The 14,244-nt window shown below is 51.5% G+C and overlaps 1 protein-coding gene across 1 annotated transcript; it reads right to left on the reverse strand.

Moving 5' to 3' along the window:
* Positions 1-5,423: 5,423 nt before the first annotated feature.
* On the reverse strand, positions 5,424-10,320 carry LOC122372279. Its single transcript, XM_043349269.1, has 9 exons — positions 10,312-10,320; positions 9,799-9,922; positions 9,083-9,253; positions 8,552-8,666; positions 8,214-8,355; positions 7,823-8,020; positions 6,765-6,992; positions 6,269-6,412; positions 5,424-5,848 (listed from the first exon to the last, which is right to left on the reverse strand). Exons 1-9 carry the CDS (start codon positions 10,318-10,320, stop codon positions 5,726-5,728), a joined length of 1,254 nt encoding a protein of 417 aa, XP_043205204.1. The 3' UTR covers positions 5,424-5,725.
* Between the last annotated feature and the right edge of the window lie 3,924 nt (positions 10,321-14,244).

Below are 14,244 nucleotides of genomic sequence, written 5' to 3' on the forward strand. Positions count from 1 at the left end.
TTGTGTGAAGGGTTAAAAATGTACAGGCAATCTAATATTCAAATAAATACGAATATCAACTGGTAAAATTAATTTTTTAGGGTGCAAACACAATATGTGACTATGACATTTCCCGCGTCGGCCGATCCCCGCCTCTGCCGGCGACATCTTACTCTTAGCAAGCCACTATAACTGCCAAATTTATGGTAAGATTAACTAGAGATTCTCATAACACTACAAATGTCGTATAAGGGAAGAAATAGGAAAATCGGCCTGTATCTCTTAGATCTATGGGCGTATAAACGCAAAATAGTATAGCAAATTTGATCACGTTTAACCTCATTTGATCTTGAATATATTGATCTAGGGCCATGAACTTATCACACGATAAAGTTCCCCACCGCCCCACCTACAATTCAAATTCCGTTTTTTTTAATACCTTTTTTGACTAAACCGGGCTTTTCTCCCCTAGCGCTGGGAGAGTCGGGCGTATTTTCTTTTTGCAACCAAAGAGAGGCGCTGGCTGGAGAATGCCCAATTTCATCATAAAAACTGGCTTACGATGACCAGCTATCTTCGTGGCTTAGTAGTAAGTGTGCCGAAGGTACCCACCTCGTAATCTAAAGGTCGCTGGCTCGCAGTGGGTCAGCCTGAAGTGTTTAACACGCATTTGTTTTTTAAGTAGCATCTGGCCAGCCGGCAACTGTCGCGAGGGCTAATGTTCGTATCTATGTAGTATGTAGGTAGCATTTGGCCAGTCGGCAACTGCCTTGAGGGCTGTACATATTTACGCGTGTTAGATTAGGTCAGGTCACGTCAGGTCAGGTTAGGTTTGCTTTGGTTTGGGGTAGAAAGAAGCATCTCCGGGTAGCGCCTCTCCTTGGTTGTTAAAACGAAACACGCGAGTGCCAGACATTACGAAGTCCAAAAGACAGTTATGTAGACGTCGGCCCATTCTGGATTTTTTATATGATGTAGCTAATGTATAGGAGAATAAAATATGTAAAAATCAGCAAAATCGAAGGGTACCCATTTTTCAGAAAATCAAAATTTATTTTTTGAATTTTAATTAAGTTCACTAATTAGTTAATTACGTCAATATTGTTATCCTCAAATTAAAGCCTGACCTATTCCCTCCATTTCACACTTTGTCTCGTGGTGATGTGTCTAAAACTTCAATGGTTATGACGCTTTAAAGATGATAATGTACCTTGCCTAAGTCAATGTTTGATGACGTGTATCTCGGAAACGTGACGTCATATTTTGACAAAAATATGTCTCCTTTCTTTTCACATATAGATGAGTAGTTTCACAAAGTTTCGCAAAAATCGGAGGAGGTGAGGTTCAAAATGATCATTTTTTGTCCCACTTGACGTGGAATGCCCCTACAACAGCACGAACGGCGTCAGCGATAATACATCCAATCGGGTGGATGCTGCGTTTGCGGGAAAATCGGAATAACAGCGCAGGATATTCACACGCACGTAACGACCTTTGCATTGCGGGTAGTCGCGATCAGCTTTTACATAGAAGGTTGTGGGAAGACTGTGTGATCGGATATGACATGATACGGTGCGACTGAATCCGTCGCGGAATACGACGCTAACTTCACGGACGTCGGTGCGGAACGAATACTAACAACCTAGCTATTCGCCCACCACTGAGATATAGGCAGCTGGAATATGACAGCCTGTATCTCTGCAGCTCTTATATGTTCAGTAAGTATTGCCTGCTTAAACGTCATATACCTAGATGTTTAGCACACTTAATTCAGGGCTCGATGATCCCTTGGTCGGTAAAGTTTGAACATCCCAAACCGATCATAGCATTTCATCCTGGAACAGGGGCGGTTCTCCCATATAGGCAAGGTAGGCAGTGCCTACGTCATTTGCCGTCTCCCCTGCGTCTACACCCTCACTAGACTGTGGCTTTTGATTGCTCTGTTGCTTTTGTTAAATATATATTTTCTTTTCGTCTTCAAAATGTGTTGAAACGAAAGATAATTGCCTATACTTTTCAAAAAACGTCACACAAATATCGTATTATACATCAACTTGATTAAAACCTTTGCCTAATTGTGCCTACCTCGTCCTACTAGATTATCGACTATTGCCATGTTGAGGCTATTGAGCCTTTTGGTAGAAAAGGTCTAGATGGTCGGCACATCGACTAGGTGCTACCTTCTAACTTTCAAACTGAACTTTTTATTTAGTCCATTTATCATAAAATAAAACACATTTTACGCTATCAATTTTCATCATTAGTTTAGGGTACCTAGCGTTGTTATGCTTGTTGTGTTATTCTATTGTTTCTTAAAAATTATATTGGACGAACTAGACTCCTACTTGGAGACTAGCTTCCCTCTGGCGGCAGACGTGTAAGCTTAAGTTAGGTTTTCATAGATGACGCTGCTTGAGCTGACTGAGCAATAAGGCTGTCTTTTCCCCCTTTTACCTATTCCGTATTAAGCTTTTCTGCCTTACCTACCAAGTGCCTACCTACTTTCAAAGGGTCAGCGCCGCCCCTGTCCTGGAACCGTTTATCGCATGTGATCATTCCTCCGGCCAGCCATGAGCCGACTACTCATCCCTCTTTCGTTCACCTTCGGTCCGTGGTGGAAGGGATCACGCCAAAAGGGAGGTGTTCAATGAGGCGTGCTGAAATCCGACCGGCGGTCACGACGGTAGCATCAAACAGTCCAAGTTAGAACCGCGTTCGACAGAAAAAGGCCGAGTTTTTGCTATGGGTAGCCGGTAGGGTGGTAGGATTAGCATGGAATCCAAACGAGGGATGCTACAATAATATGATGAAGGACGCGCACCGGCGAGGGTTTAGGAAGCGAAACAACATTCAAGACCTTGCACAGAAACATACCACACAGCTGGTATAAGTAATTTATTTACCTGGGCGCAGTGAGCTATGCTTCATACAACAGCACCAACCGTGTGCAAACAACATGTAACGCTGATCTTTGCGACATTTGATCTCGCATATAGTACATCTCGAAATGGACACATCGTTCGTTTTAACTATTATGAATAATTAACACCACAATAATCGTTTAAGGCGTCGATAGGGACGGAGTCGATCTACCGTGTTATTGTCTTTCGATTGCCGTTGATCACAGCCCAGGCGTGGTTACTGTTTCAAACGTCGTAAGTACGAACGCCGCGAATGGTGACAGTCTGAACAGATTGGTGTGCTTGAGCCAACTGGGATGACTAGTGATCGACCACCGGCGGGCGGCGACTAGCAGTTTATCGTTAAGGTGCGCAACATGCGGTTCAACCACCTACTCGTATATGAATTCCAACCTGAATTCAAACGCTCGATTAATATAACGTGTTAAATAGGGAAAAATAAATAAAGCGAGTCTCAGTAAACCAGAGCAGTAGTGCTTCAACACATTTAACTGTGGGACGAGACATTATGACTAAAATCACGTTAACAAAACATAAGCAACATAAACTGTAATTTGTTTGGAAATATCATCGCGACTACAACTGAGTTGGATTACTGACCCACGAGTGGACTACTGACCTAACATTTCCCTAGACGACAAATATGTCCGCTATGACTAAATATGACTAATCACATCATTCCTGTGAGCTGACAGCGCGATTACACGCTGATCCACCTACTCAGCACATACCACCGTGGACCGATCCACACCGGTTTCCACACTCGGCTCCACATCCACACGGCACGTCAGGGCCTATTTTAACATGTTAACTGGGGTGGCAAAACCCACCCCAGTGGTGCGGTTTTCCCCCCAGTCTTACTTTGCCACCCCAGTGAAAAACAGCCCAAACTTCTACCCACAGATATTAGCTGCCGACAATCACGGAGGCGACACATTCTTGAGGCGCAACTCAGGTTGACAGGGGAAAAGGGCTCACTGAGGCGCCACCACCACCAATGGGGTGCCCTCTCACTACTGGGGGCGCCCTGCCGCAACTGTGGCGCCCTACTTTGATTGGGACACATTACCGGTAATAGGGCACCCTACCATGACTGAAGAGCCCTATCAACATTGGGGCGCCCAGACACGATTGGGGCGCCAACCACCTTTGGGCGCCCTACAGAAATGGGACTGTTTGTTTGTTTTGTTGGGTTAGGCCCTTTCGGTCCAATGAGACCATTTCAGAGCCGGAAGGCTGATAGGACATAGGGGGAGACACATGGTCTGGGCAGGCACCCTATAGTGAGTCGCCGGGGCTGAGCCCGTCCAGAGGACAGGCCTCCCAGCCCCAAGGCACTCACTGCACCCGGCTACGGGGTGCGCTCCCTCGGTAGCGGTGCCGCTCCAAGGGAGCAGCCTGCATGAGATAAAATTGCCTGTCCAGCCCGGAGGGGGGTTGCGGCGTGGAGGGAAGGATTTCTGTATCCTGAGGATAGAAGCACGGAACGGTGATGGGCACCGTACCACTACTGGGGCGTCGTAACACATAATGTGACGTTCCGCTGGTGCTGGGGCGCCCTAAGTTTCTGGTGCACCCCACCGCCACGAGGCACCCTACCACCACTGCACAGTGGGCGATCCGGCCGGTGTAGCCTCGCGAAACCTATCGACATTCATAACATCCATGTTTTGAAGCTAGAACTACAATATTTAGGAGCAACCTACTTGAATATCTAATGAGCATATATTTCAGATAAGAACTATCATTTTCAAGATTTGTGTTGGCTCCTATGGCACTTAGAAACGCCAAATTTACAGAGTAGGTGGATCCATAGGAGATCTCGCCCCTGTAAAAGTTTGGTGACTCTAAGTCAAGATTTAGGGGGGTTTGGGGGATATGAGTGCAAAAAATTTGCTAAAACATGTCAAAAGTTTTTCGCTTATAACTTTTTACCTAAAAAAGATAGAGCAAAAATAAACGCACCAGTGAACTCAGGACGTCCGTGCGCATCGAATGGTATACTTTGTTGCCAATTTAAGCGAACTCTGGAATTCAGTTGCCGCTAAGCTAGTCCAATTTTCCCCTGACCTTGTACCGGTTTTTGTGACCTGGTGACCTGACCTGAAAAGACTGGGACTTCAAATTTTCAAGAAAGGTGCGAAAATGTTGCCCCAGAGGGTATGCCAAATTTGACGGCACCATGCGCCGCCGTTTTTACGTTATTTGCGAAAAACCTTAGGGGGGTTGCATCAACCCCCCCCCTCGCCGGGCGAGGGTTAATGCCAAAATCAAAGGGGGAACGGTGCCCAGGTTCCCCCCCCCCGTTCCGCCGCCTATGAACTAGCTACAACACTGGTTAGCAATGCATCTTTCTTGGCATAGGTACAGACTACAGAGCCATAAGCGATTCAAAATCTGGACAGCGTCTCGGGGCAGTGGCGTGGCGAGATATTTATATTTATCTACAAGCAACAATGGGGTGAAGTTGGTTGAAAGTAAAATTGAAAGTTGGGGGGGGGGGGCGCCCACACAAGAGACAGGGGCGCCACCACTGCCTGGCCACCCCAGTCCAATTGTCTTAAAATAGGCCCTGCGGCACGTCCCAGCAGGGTATATAGAACGTCCGTCCCAGCCCAGCTCGGACAGCTCCCCGTTCTGCCTAGACGGTACCTACCTCGATAGCCGATTCCTGCTCCGAGTCTGCCCTCTCATGCAGTCAACGGTGATAATCAGAAGAGCCATGCCCTCTGCCTTCTCCAGAGGTTAGATTGACCCTTTCTGGACACCGCTGTGAGGAGAAGAGCGCCTTCCCGCCGAGGCAGACCGCTCCAGGAGCCAGCCGCCTACTTGGCGTTATTGGTCCAGTCGTAGGGGATGTAGTTGATCTTGAAGTTGCCGCTGTCCAGCATCTGCTTCAGCTGCTCAGCCTTCTTGCCAGTGAGATGCTTCAGCACCCACGTCAGAACCTGTGAGACGGGACCGGTCGGCATTAACTTTACACTCACGTCAGAACCTGGGGGGTGGGACGGGTCGGTAATCATGTTACACCTATGTCAGAGCCTGTGCAAGACGGGACGGAGTCAGCTCATAACCTAAACGTAAATAATTAGACGGATCGACAATTCAGGATTCAGGACAGCACGTAGAGGAGACGGGTCGGCAATTATGTCACAGCTTTCAGTTCTGGATCAGGAACAATGCGTGGAAAAAAGCCGACAATGAAGCAAAATATCGGTTGCCGATCAGAATCCAGATCAGAACTTTGAGAGGAATTATTTACTCCCAAACGGAGCTTATTCGCTCGTCGCTCCAAAAGTACCATCTAAATGTCCCACCCGATTCCCGGATCGTGGGTAAATCTCCGCCGGCCTTCAGCGCACGCTCACCTCCTTGTCGTCCTCTCCGAAGTCGGAGCGGTACCACTTGAGCAGCGTGGAGAGGTGCACCACGCCCTTGGCCGGCTCCAGACGAATACCGTCGTCCGTCTCTAGGTAGGAGGCCGAGGCCAGGTCCAGCTCTGACTGGATGTTCTGAGACGCAACGAGACAGACATGGGAAGGGTCAGTAGGAGTATGTGTAGGAGACGAACACGTCAGTCCAGAGCTACAACAGGGTACAAACTGTACACAGTGCCGTTTCACTGTCAATGGTCTGCAAAATAATAAATTATATGGCACGATTAAGGAGACGGCGCATAACTGATTCAATGGATAGCTGTCTTCATTTCCATGTCGACAAGTTTAACATCTAACTCGCGACACGAATGATTTTAAAAAATCCTTAATTACTCACAACTAAACAAAGATACCGCCTAAATCCCAGCACCTTCTATGTCCTTCAACCTGCGCCCACCACTGCGCCCACATCCCTTGCCATCCTCACCTGGGCCGAGAAGGTCTTGATGGGCGGGCAGCTCTTGGCGCCGCAGTTTAGCGCAAAGTGGATCCTGGGCTCGGCGCGCTCCAGCGAGAGTCGCCGGCGCGGGTCGGCCTTGGAGAACTGGGGGCTGAGCGCGCCGACTCCCTTCTTGTTGGCGCGCAGCACGCCGTTCTCGATGTCCTGCAGCGTGAACGGACTGCCGCCCAGCACGTAGGCCGTGTTGTTGAAGAACTGCCGACCGGGCACGGGGAAAGTCAGTGGGGAGCCGGGAGGTCAGGCATGCCACGGGAGGTGAAAATATCCAAAGCTCGGTAAAAATGCCTAACTATGCACCAGGGTTGTGCTCGACTCAAAAAAATTTGCCGACTCGACTCATCATTTAACTTCAGAAAGCCCTGACTCAACTCTGACTCAAACAAGGAGCTGATTTTCCCCTTGACTCAACTCATGACTCAAGCGGCTCAATGAAAATATGAGTTGACTCAAACTTGACTCAAATTTTTGTTGAGTCAAGTCAGTTGACTCAAAATTGACTCGGATAAAAAAGTTGTTGAGCGGGGGATGGGGGTGAAAAAAATCCTGCAGCAGGGCCAGGCCTAAGTTGTTAAGCAGGGGGAGAATGAAAAGCTTATGTAGATTGTTTCTAGATAGATGAGTCAGCTGACTCATGTTCCTAAATGTTTTTGACTCAACTCAATGTCAAAAGTTATTTTACTGACTCAACTCTGACTCAACTCAACGCCTTAATATTTTTGTCCGACTCAACTCTGACTCAACTCAACAGCTCAGCATTTTATCCGACTCGACTCAAATCTGACTCATTTGAGTCAGAGTTGAGTCAAATTTCTGACTCGACTCATGAGTCAAGCACAACCCTGCTATGCACACAGCTCAAGAATTGCTGGCTATCGCCCCACTACGATCTTCCTGCTCGCGCCCGGACGCACTATACCACCTCCGTAGCGTTACTCCTCACATAAATCCCAGCCCACACACACCCCCGATCAACCACCCCACCACAGTGGCCTCCCCGTCCTAATCTGCTCCGCCATGCCGCCTACCTTCCAGCGCTGCCACACGTTGGTCGGGTGGCCGGTGGCGATGTTGCCGTGCACAACCAGTGCGTTGTACACGTTGATAAAGAAGGCCAGCTTCTCCTCGCGGTTGAGGCCGAAGATGTCGACTCGCTGCAGCTCACGCGCCATCCGCACGTAGTTACGCCAGTTGTCTGAGGCCTTGATGCCGGCGTAGTTCACCGACTGGCCGCCAGGGGTGGTGGGAGGGGGAAATGGTAGTTGGTTAGTTGGCCGCCAGGGGACATCTCAACCTGCTTTCCGTAGGTTTGATCTGGGATGGTAATTTCATCCCGTTTAATATGAATGAACAATCGTAAGGCACTCGTTCTGCAATTCTGAATTTCTGAAATTCCGAACTCATTCTCCCGTGGCCCACCTTGCCGTCGGGACTGATGTTTTCGGCGTACATGGTGAGCATCAGTTTTCGGAGGTTCTCGGCCAGCTCTCCGGCCGGCAGCGGCGGGCAGCCGGCCGTCTCGCCAGAGTTCAGCGCGCCCTGGTTGTCGTCCTCGGTCATCCTAGGGATGAGAAAAACATCAGAGAAAGCCTAGGGAGACATTACGAAAAGATTTATCGGATTGTCTCCGGACCATAAATGCTAGGTGGAACCATCGATGAAGCACCGGACAGTTACGTAACGTGCGGTCAAACTGTGAAAGTGCACCACACTCCGAAAGTTCGTAATGTCTTCTCGGCGAGCGAGTTTGGACTGACCTGTAGAAGGCCTTGGCCGATCCCTCGAACTTGGTGCTGTCGGCTCCGCCCGAGACGTTCTGGATGAAGTGTTTGTCCATCAGCTGCTGGCCCATGTCCAGGGCATTCGCCTCGTCTGCGGTGACGCGGAAGGGAACCGGGATAATGACGAATCACATTACCATTTTTAAACGTCAATTTAAGTACAAAAATGGAAACAGAACAAGGCACAAAGACTTGGAACACTGAGCACATAAACCCGATCCATTTTCATTGGTGGCGGCTATATCATAAGTAGGGCGTGTGCATCGTCTCCTACAGAACTTTCAACACTGCTCAGTGCTCACACCGGAATTACCGAACCATCGACCATGCAAGGCGTTACCGGACAAACACAAAGAGCAATGCCGTCTATCGATTACAACTGCAACCTGGTTACCATAGCAACTGTGAGACTTCGGGGGGGGGGGGGATCACCTTCACAACCACTACAAACACCGTCTCAATCATTAGCCCAGCGACAGACAGGGACAATCGGACATCATATCTCACCGCTCTCCTTCTCCTTGATCATCCAGTTGACGAAGGCCTCGCCGGAGAAGGAGTCCCTGATCTTGGTGAAGAGGCCGACGCGGTGGTCCATGATGAGGTTGGACCGGTCGTGCAGGTCGATGGCCAGACGGGACAGCTCGTCCTTCTCACACTCGACCGGCAGCACGGCCGCTGGCGGCGCACAAACATAATCGTCAGAGGGAAAGGGACAATGGCTTAGCGCCACGTGGACAGAATGACCGCTGGCCACGCACATATAGGGACCATTAAATATCAACACTGTTACAGGGGTGACAGAAATAAAGGGAACAATCAAAAGTCGACAGACTCTGTTTGAGCGACCGACCGATACCGCGGTTCATCATCAGGGGACTTGTGGGGCTAGGGAGGGGACAACAGTTACAACACACATGCAACGGCCGCGATCTGATCCAATAAGCCGGTTTATGATTCATACCTCGGTCGGTAGCCGTTCTGGCATTTTTACGTAAATAATTGGGGGTATACTTCATACGGAGCGGAGGCCACATTCAGCATCGATTGTTACGCCATGACAAAGGAGCGTCGAGACCTCAATCAAAACTTAACAAGCTCAGGGGTTTGTCTTTCGCAGAAAAGCCGGAAGCCACTGCAGGACTACGAAAACTACCAAGACAATCTATATATGGCCTTGCCAAGACAAAGCTTTCCTCAGTTACCTCTAGCGCCGTACTTACCAGGTGCCGATGTGGTGACGGCCTCCTCCGGTTTGGGAATTCGCGGCGCGCCGGCATCGCTCGGGTTGAGTTCGGTCTGCTCCAGAAGGGTGACGAGCTGCTCCCACTGACTCGCGTCGTCCACCTGTGTGGGCAAACAGGTGTAGGTGAATGTCACCCGGCACAACGGCGGATTTACTGATAATGGAACCCTCCGGTATTCAGTAGTCTGATCTAGTCATTCAGTAGTCAGGTACAGCATTGGCGATAGGCGATGTGACGATAAAATAATCGAATGATAAAAAAACGATTGGGGATTAGTGAAACTCCAAAACCTGTTTATCCTATTATGCTATTACATAATAGCCTTGCTATTATGTAATTGAATAAAGCAGCATTCGGCAACTTTCGCCGAATAATTCGACTCGACTGCGAGACACGGGAAGCAATCGTGACACTGATCCACGTGATTCCGGCAGCGGGCCTTTGCAAGTCATGTGGCCCAGGACACTTCAACTCGGGTTTCAAACGCACTTGACGCATCTCCCACTTCAAGACACTCGATGTCGCAGCCAGAAATCGATATCTAAGTAAGGGAATCTAGCCCATTTGAAACAGCCTTGGGATCGAACGTCGAGAGTGCAAGTGCGTTCGGGCACGTGAGTAGGTCAGTCACGGCCTTCGGGGTACGCGAACAGGTTAGTCACGGTGACTAGACGAGCGATGAGCGCCGCCCCACCGAAGACCAAAGTGCGCAATCCACGTGCCATGCGCACAGATAATGAACGCACATGATAATGACTCGCAGACGATAGACCAACCGTGAACTGTGAAGACAATCACTAGTACCTGCGCGAATGCGCTAGAAACAAGATAAAGGAAGCATGACAAAACAACTCCGACTTTCCCACTGGGGGAAAATGCCAACCCGACAAACGTGACGTGCACGAATGGGAGGTGCCTTATTAATTGCACATTGCGCAGTAACTACCTTGCAACCGTGTTGGGTTTCTCCAAATGGCGTGTAGAAAGTTCGATGAGTCAAAAACACGGTTCATTGCGATGCCCTCACTTTCATTGGCGGTAATGCCTTCCAGATGTGGTAACGAATGACACCGGCAGTGCAGCGTATATGCATTATGCAACGCAACCAATACAATTTGCATCACAAATGCAAGTTCCCATTTGGAAACGGTAGCCGTATCCATTTGAGCAATTTAAGCTCTATGTTTGGGCAATGTGATACCAAATGAAAGCTAGTTCCCGGCGCCTTGCGGTGACCGCTGCATTTTGCAGCCCGTCCGTTGGGCGTTGACCTCGACCGCTGTCGATATCCGCTGAATGCAATAGGCCGATCACGGCACTAGCCGCTGCCCTCCGTCGGTAGCAGCCAGTCTAATAAGAGGCACACAAGGAAATGGAGCGCAGACGGACTGGGATATGTGGCCGACTGAGGAATATGTCCCCTGGACATGAAATGTTACGCACACTCACTTTTTCTCGCATGCCACAAAATATCTTACCTTAGAGCAAAAAAGCAAAGAAACAAATAGAACGTACTTATGCATCAGCGAAGCTTAGTTGTCGACAAGCGTAAGGCGCTATCGTGATGCGCCATAACGACATACGTAATGCGCTACTGAATAATGCATTTACAACGCCGCATACTGAACAAGTAAGCGATTTTCACCCCACACCTGGATCCCGGCCCGGCCAACTCACCAGTCCTGCAGTTCGTGTTGCCGCCGATGTGTCTGCTGTTGAAGAAGATCTGCGGCACACTGGTCTTGCCGGTCGTCTCTCGCAGCCAGGGCCGCAGATGGGGAAACCGCTCCAGGTCCACGTCCACGTACTGTAGGCCGCGCTGGGTCAGCGTGGCCTTGGCCGTGCGGCAGTGCGGGCACGCCGGTATAGAGTACACCACCACGGTACCTTTGATCATCATGGCTGCTGCGGCGGCGGCGGAGGCGAGGCGGAACAGCCTGCGGGCGGTCGGCGGCGCTGTGAGTCGGACGGGGACCGAGCGCGGACTGCCCGGCCGCCCGCCGCCGCCGCCGCCGCCGCCGGGGGCCGTCGTTATCAGGTCGATGGTCGGCGCGGCTCGCTGCGGCCGGTTGTGCGCCGTCATGCCGGGCGGCGCAGCGCTACCGCTGCCGGCAAGACGTGTCGATAAAGTGAGCCAATACCGGAAGGAGAGTTGGACGTCGGGACTCGGGGGAGAAGTTCGTAGCGTAGCCATCAGATAACCGGTTACAGGGGGAGTGGGTCAATTAAATTTCCATAAGCAGAACTGGAGATAACTTAGCATAAGAGACTGAGAAAAGTTAGTTGATGGAAACAAATATTTTATTTGAAGAAAAAAATAGACATTAATGCACCCCAACAGCCATTGCAGGTCAACCTTTTTGTGATGTCTCTTCAGTCTCATCAGAGCCACAGTGAAGACTGAAGAGATCCAGGTTGGCTCCCCAAAGCCACTGTGCATGGACTGCAGATGGCCAGTGTAAAAGACACCAAATCACTCAATAAAGGTTAGCTATTTTATTCTATAGAAAGCAGCCTATGATCACAAGTTTGACGGTCTGGTTCTGGTTCTGCCTTGGCCTAGGCTGACTGGACTCGGCCTGGTATTTGTGCTCCTAAAGCATTACCGGATACACACACACATACAGCCAATGAACGGGATGAGTTCCAGATACAACGAACCAAAGGAAAAGTTATTGCCGTTCACATAACCAACAAACACTTTTTTCGCCAGTGCGCAGTGTCGAAATGCCAGAGAAAGGACTGACACACATCACTGTCTGGCGCTCGGTCATTGCTCGGACGCCCGCCGGCGGCTAGCCGACAGGGCATTTATAGCACTTATCCAACCGTTACACGCGATATCCCACAAACACTGTCAGCTAAACGATCCTCCCGGTCCATTTAACCATCACTGCATGAGCGAAAGACAACCGCAAGGCAGACCACGACACCAGTCACAGACAACGTTCACAGTGCACATCGCTAGAGTCAAGCACAGCTGGTGTGTGCCATCAAGGCGGTTTCACTAGCACACCGCGGGTGTCCATGGTCAGCTGTGCCGCCCAGCCGCGGAGTAGCGTCACAGAGCGGCCGGCTGCCGCTCGGCCAGCTGCAGCGCACACATAGCAGCCTCCAACTCCAGCTGGGCCAGCCGCCGTCTCCAGCGGCCGTACTCTGAGAGCGGCACGTGCACATCCCCGAGTCGGAGTGCGCGCCGCTCGGCACCACCACCAGTGCTGTCACCTATGTGCGCCTCGGCGAACTGCAGTTGTGCCAGCAGGGCGCGCCGCAGGTGCTGTGCGCCGGCGGCGCCCGGCTCCTGCCCCTGCTCCGGCTCCGGCTCCGGCCGCCGCTGCAGTTCCAGCGCTGACCCCAGAAGCCGCCGCAGATGGTGCAGCAGCAGCGCCATCTGCCGCTCCGTCCTGCTCCAGAGCGCGGCTGTCAGCGCGCCGGCGGCGGCCTCTCGGTTGTCGGCTTCCTCGGCCAGCAGCACCAGGCAGCCAAACAGCGGGTCACCTGGCTCGGCTCGAGTGAGCGCCGCCAGAACAGGTATGAAGGCATCCTGCTCGAGCCGCAGCCTGGCCGCCTGCAAGTGCAGATGGGCCGTCCGCGGCAGGCGGAGGCGCAGGGGCCGGCCCGACAGCGCCCACAGCGCCTGCACGTCGGCCTCCGCGTCCGGACCTGGACCGCTGAACAGGGAGTGTCGCCGCGCCAGCCGCTGGTCGGCGGTCAGCGTCACGCGGCCGGCCGGCAGCTGGTAGAAGCCGGCGGCGCTGGCCGGCCGCGGCTCCTCCGGACCGGAGGCCAGCGTCAGCATCAGCCGACAGCCCCCGCCGCAGACGGGCGGCTCGTCCAGCACCGCTATGAGGCGCACGGTCGCTCCGGGCGACAGGCGGCCGGCGGCCGGCGCCGGAGCGCTCAGCTCGAACGGCGCGGCCGCCAGGCGAGACTCGTACGCCACGGGCCCGTGCCACCCGCCGCAGGCCAGCAGATGCGGCAGTGCCACCTCTGTGGATGTTTCATTGGTCAAATCTGTGGCAACAAGCCAACGTTCCGAGACGAGCCTCTGCCAGGCGGTGCGGGCCACCAGGCCGGGCAGACGGGAGGCCGGCGCTGGTACAGCAGCCTCCACCGGCTGCAGTAGAGAGCGGACAGCTTCACGGAGCATGGTCCTCCGCTGGGCGACCTGCTGGCGCCGCCTCTTCACCAGCTGCGAGACGGCCTTGATTTTGCTGGCCAGTCCTTCCGAGCCCGATGAATAACATTCTTGTTCTATGCATAGTTCATTCATTTTGGCACTAAACAGAAAAAGAAAGATGATGTTGAGGTGCTGTATAAGCAAGCAGCCCCTGAAAAGTTCTTTTAAAATCATAACTTAATATTGCTGATAACAAATTGTTGTCATCTCTTAATGTGATTGACACTTAATGGGCCTGTTAC

Source organism: Amphibalanus amphitrite, unplaced genomic scaffold (assembly GCF_019059575.1).
Source record: "Amphibalanus amphitrite isolate SeventyFive unplaced genomic scaffold, NRLGWU_Aamphi_draft 001338F_arrow, whole genome shotgun sequence".
Taxonomy (NCBI): domain Eukaryota; kingdom Metazoa; phylum Arthropoda; class Thecostraca; order Balanomorpha; family Balanidae; genus Amphibalanus; species Amphibalanus amphitrite.

Excerpts from the sequence above, each read along its gene's own strand:
- LOC122372279 (XM_043349269.1), bottom strand. Across the intron at positions 6,993-7,822 it reads ACGTGTGGCAGCGCTGGAAG|TTCTTCAACAACACGGCCTA; the intron begins GTAGGCGGCATG and ends CCCGGTCGGCAG. Across the intron at positions 5,849-6,268 it reads TCGGAGAGGACGACAAGGAG|GTTCTGACGTGGGTGCTGAA; the intron begins GTGAGCGTGCGC and ends CCCGTCTCACAG.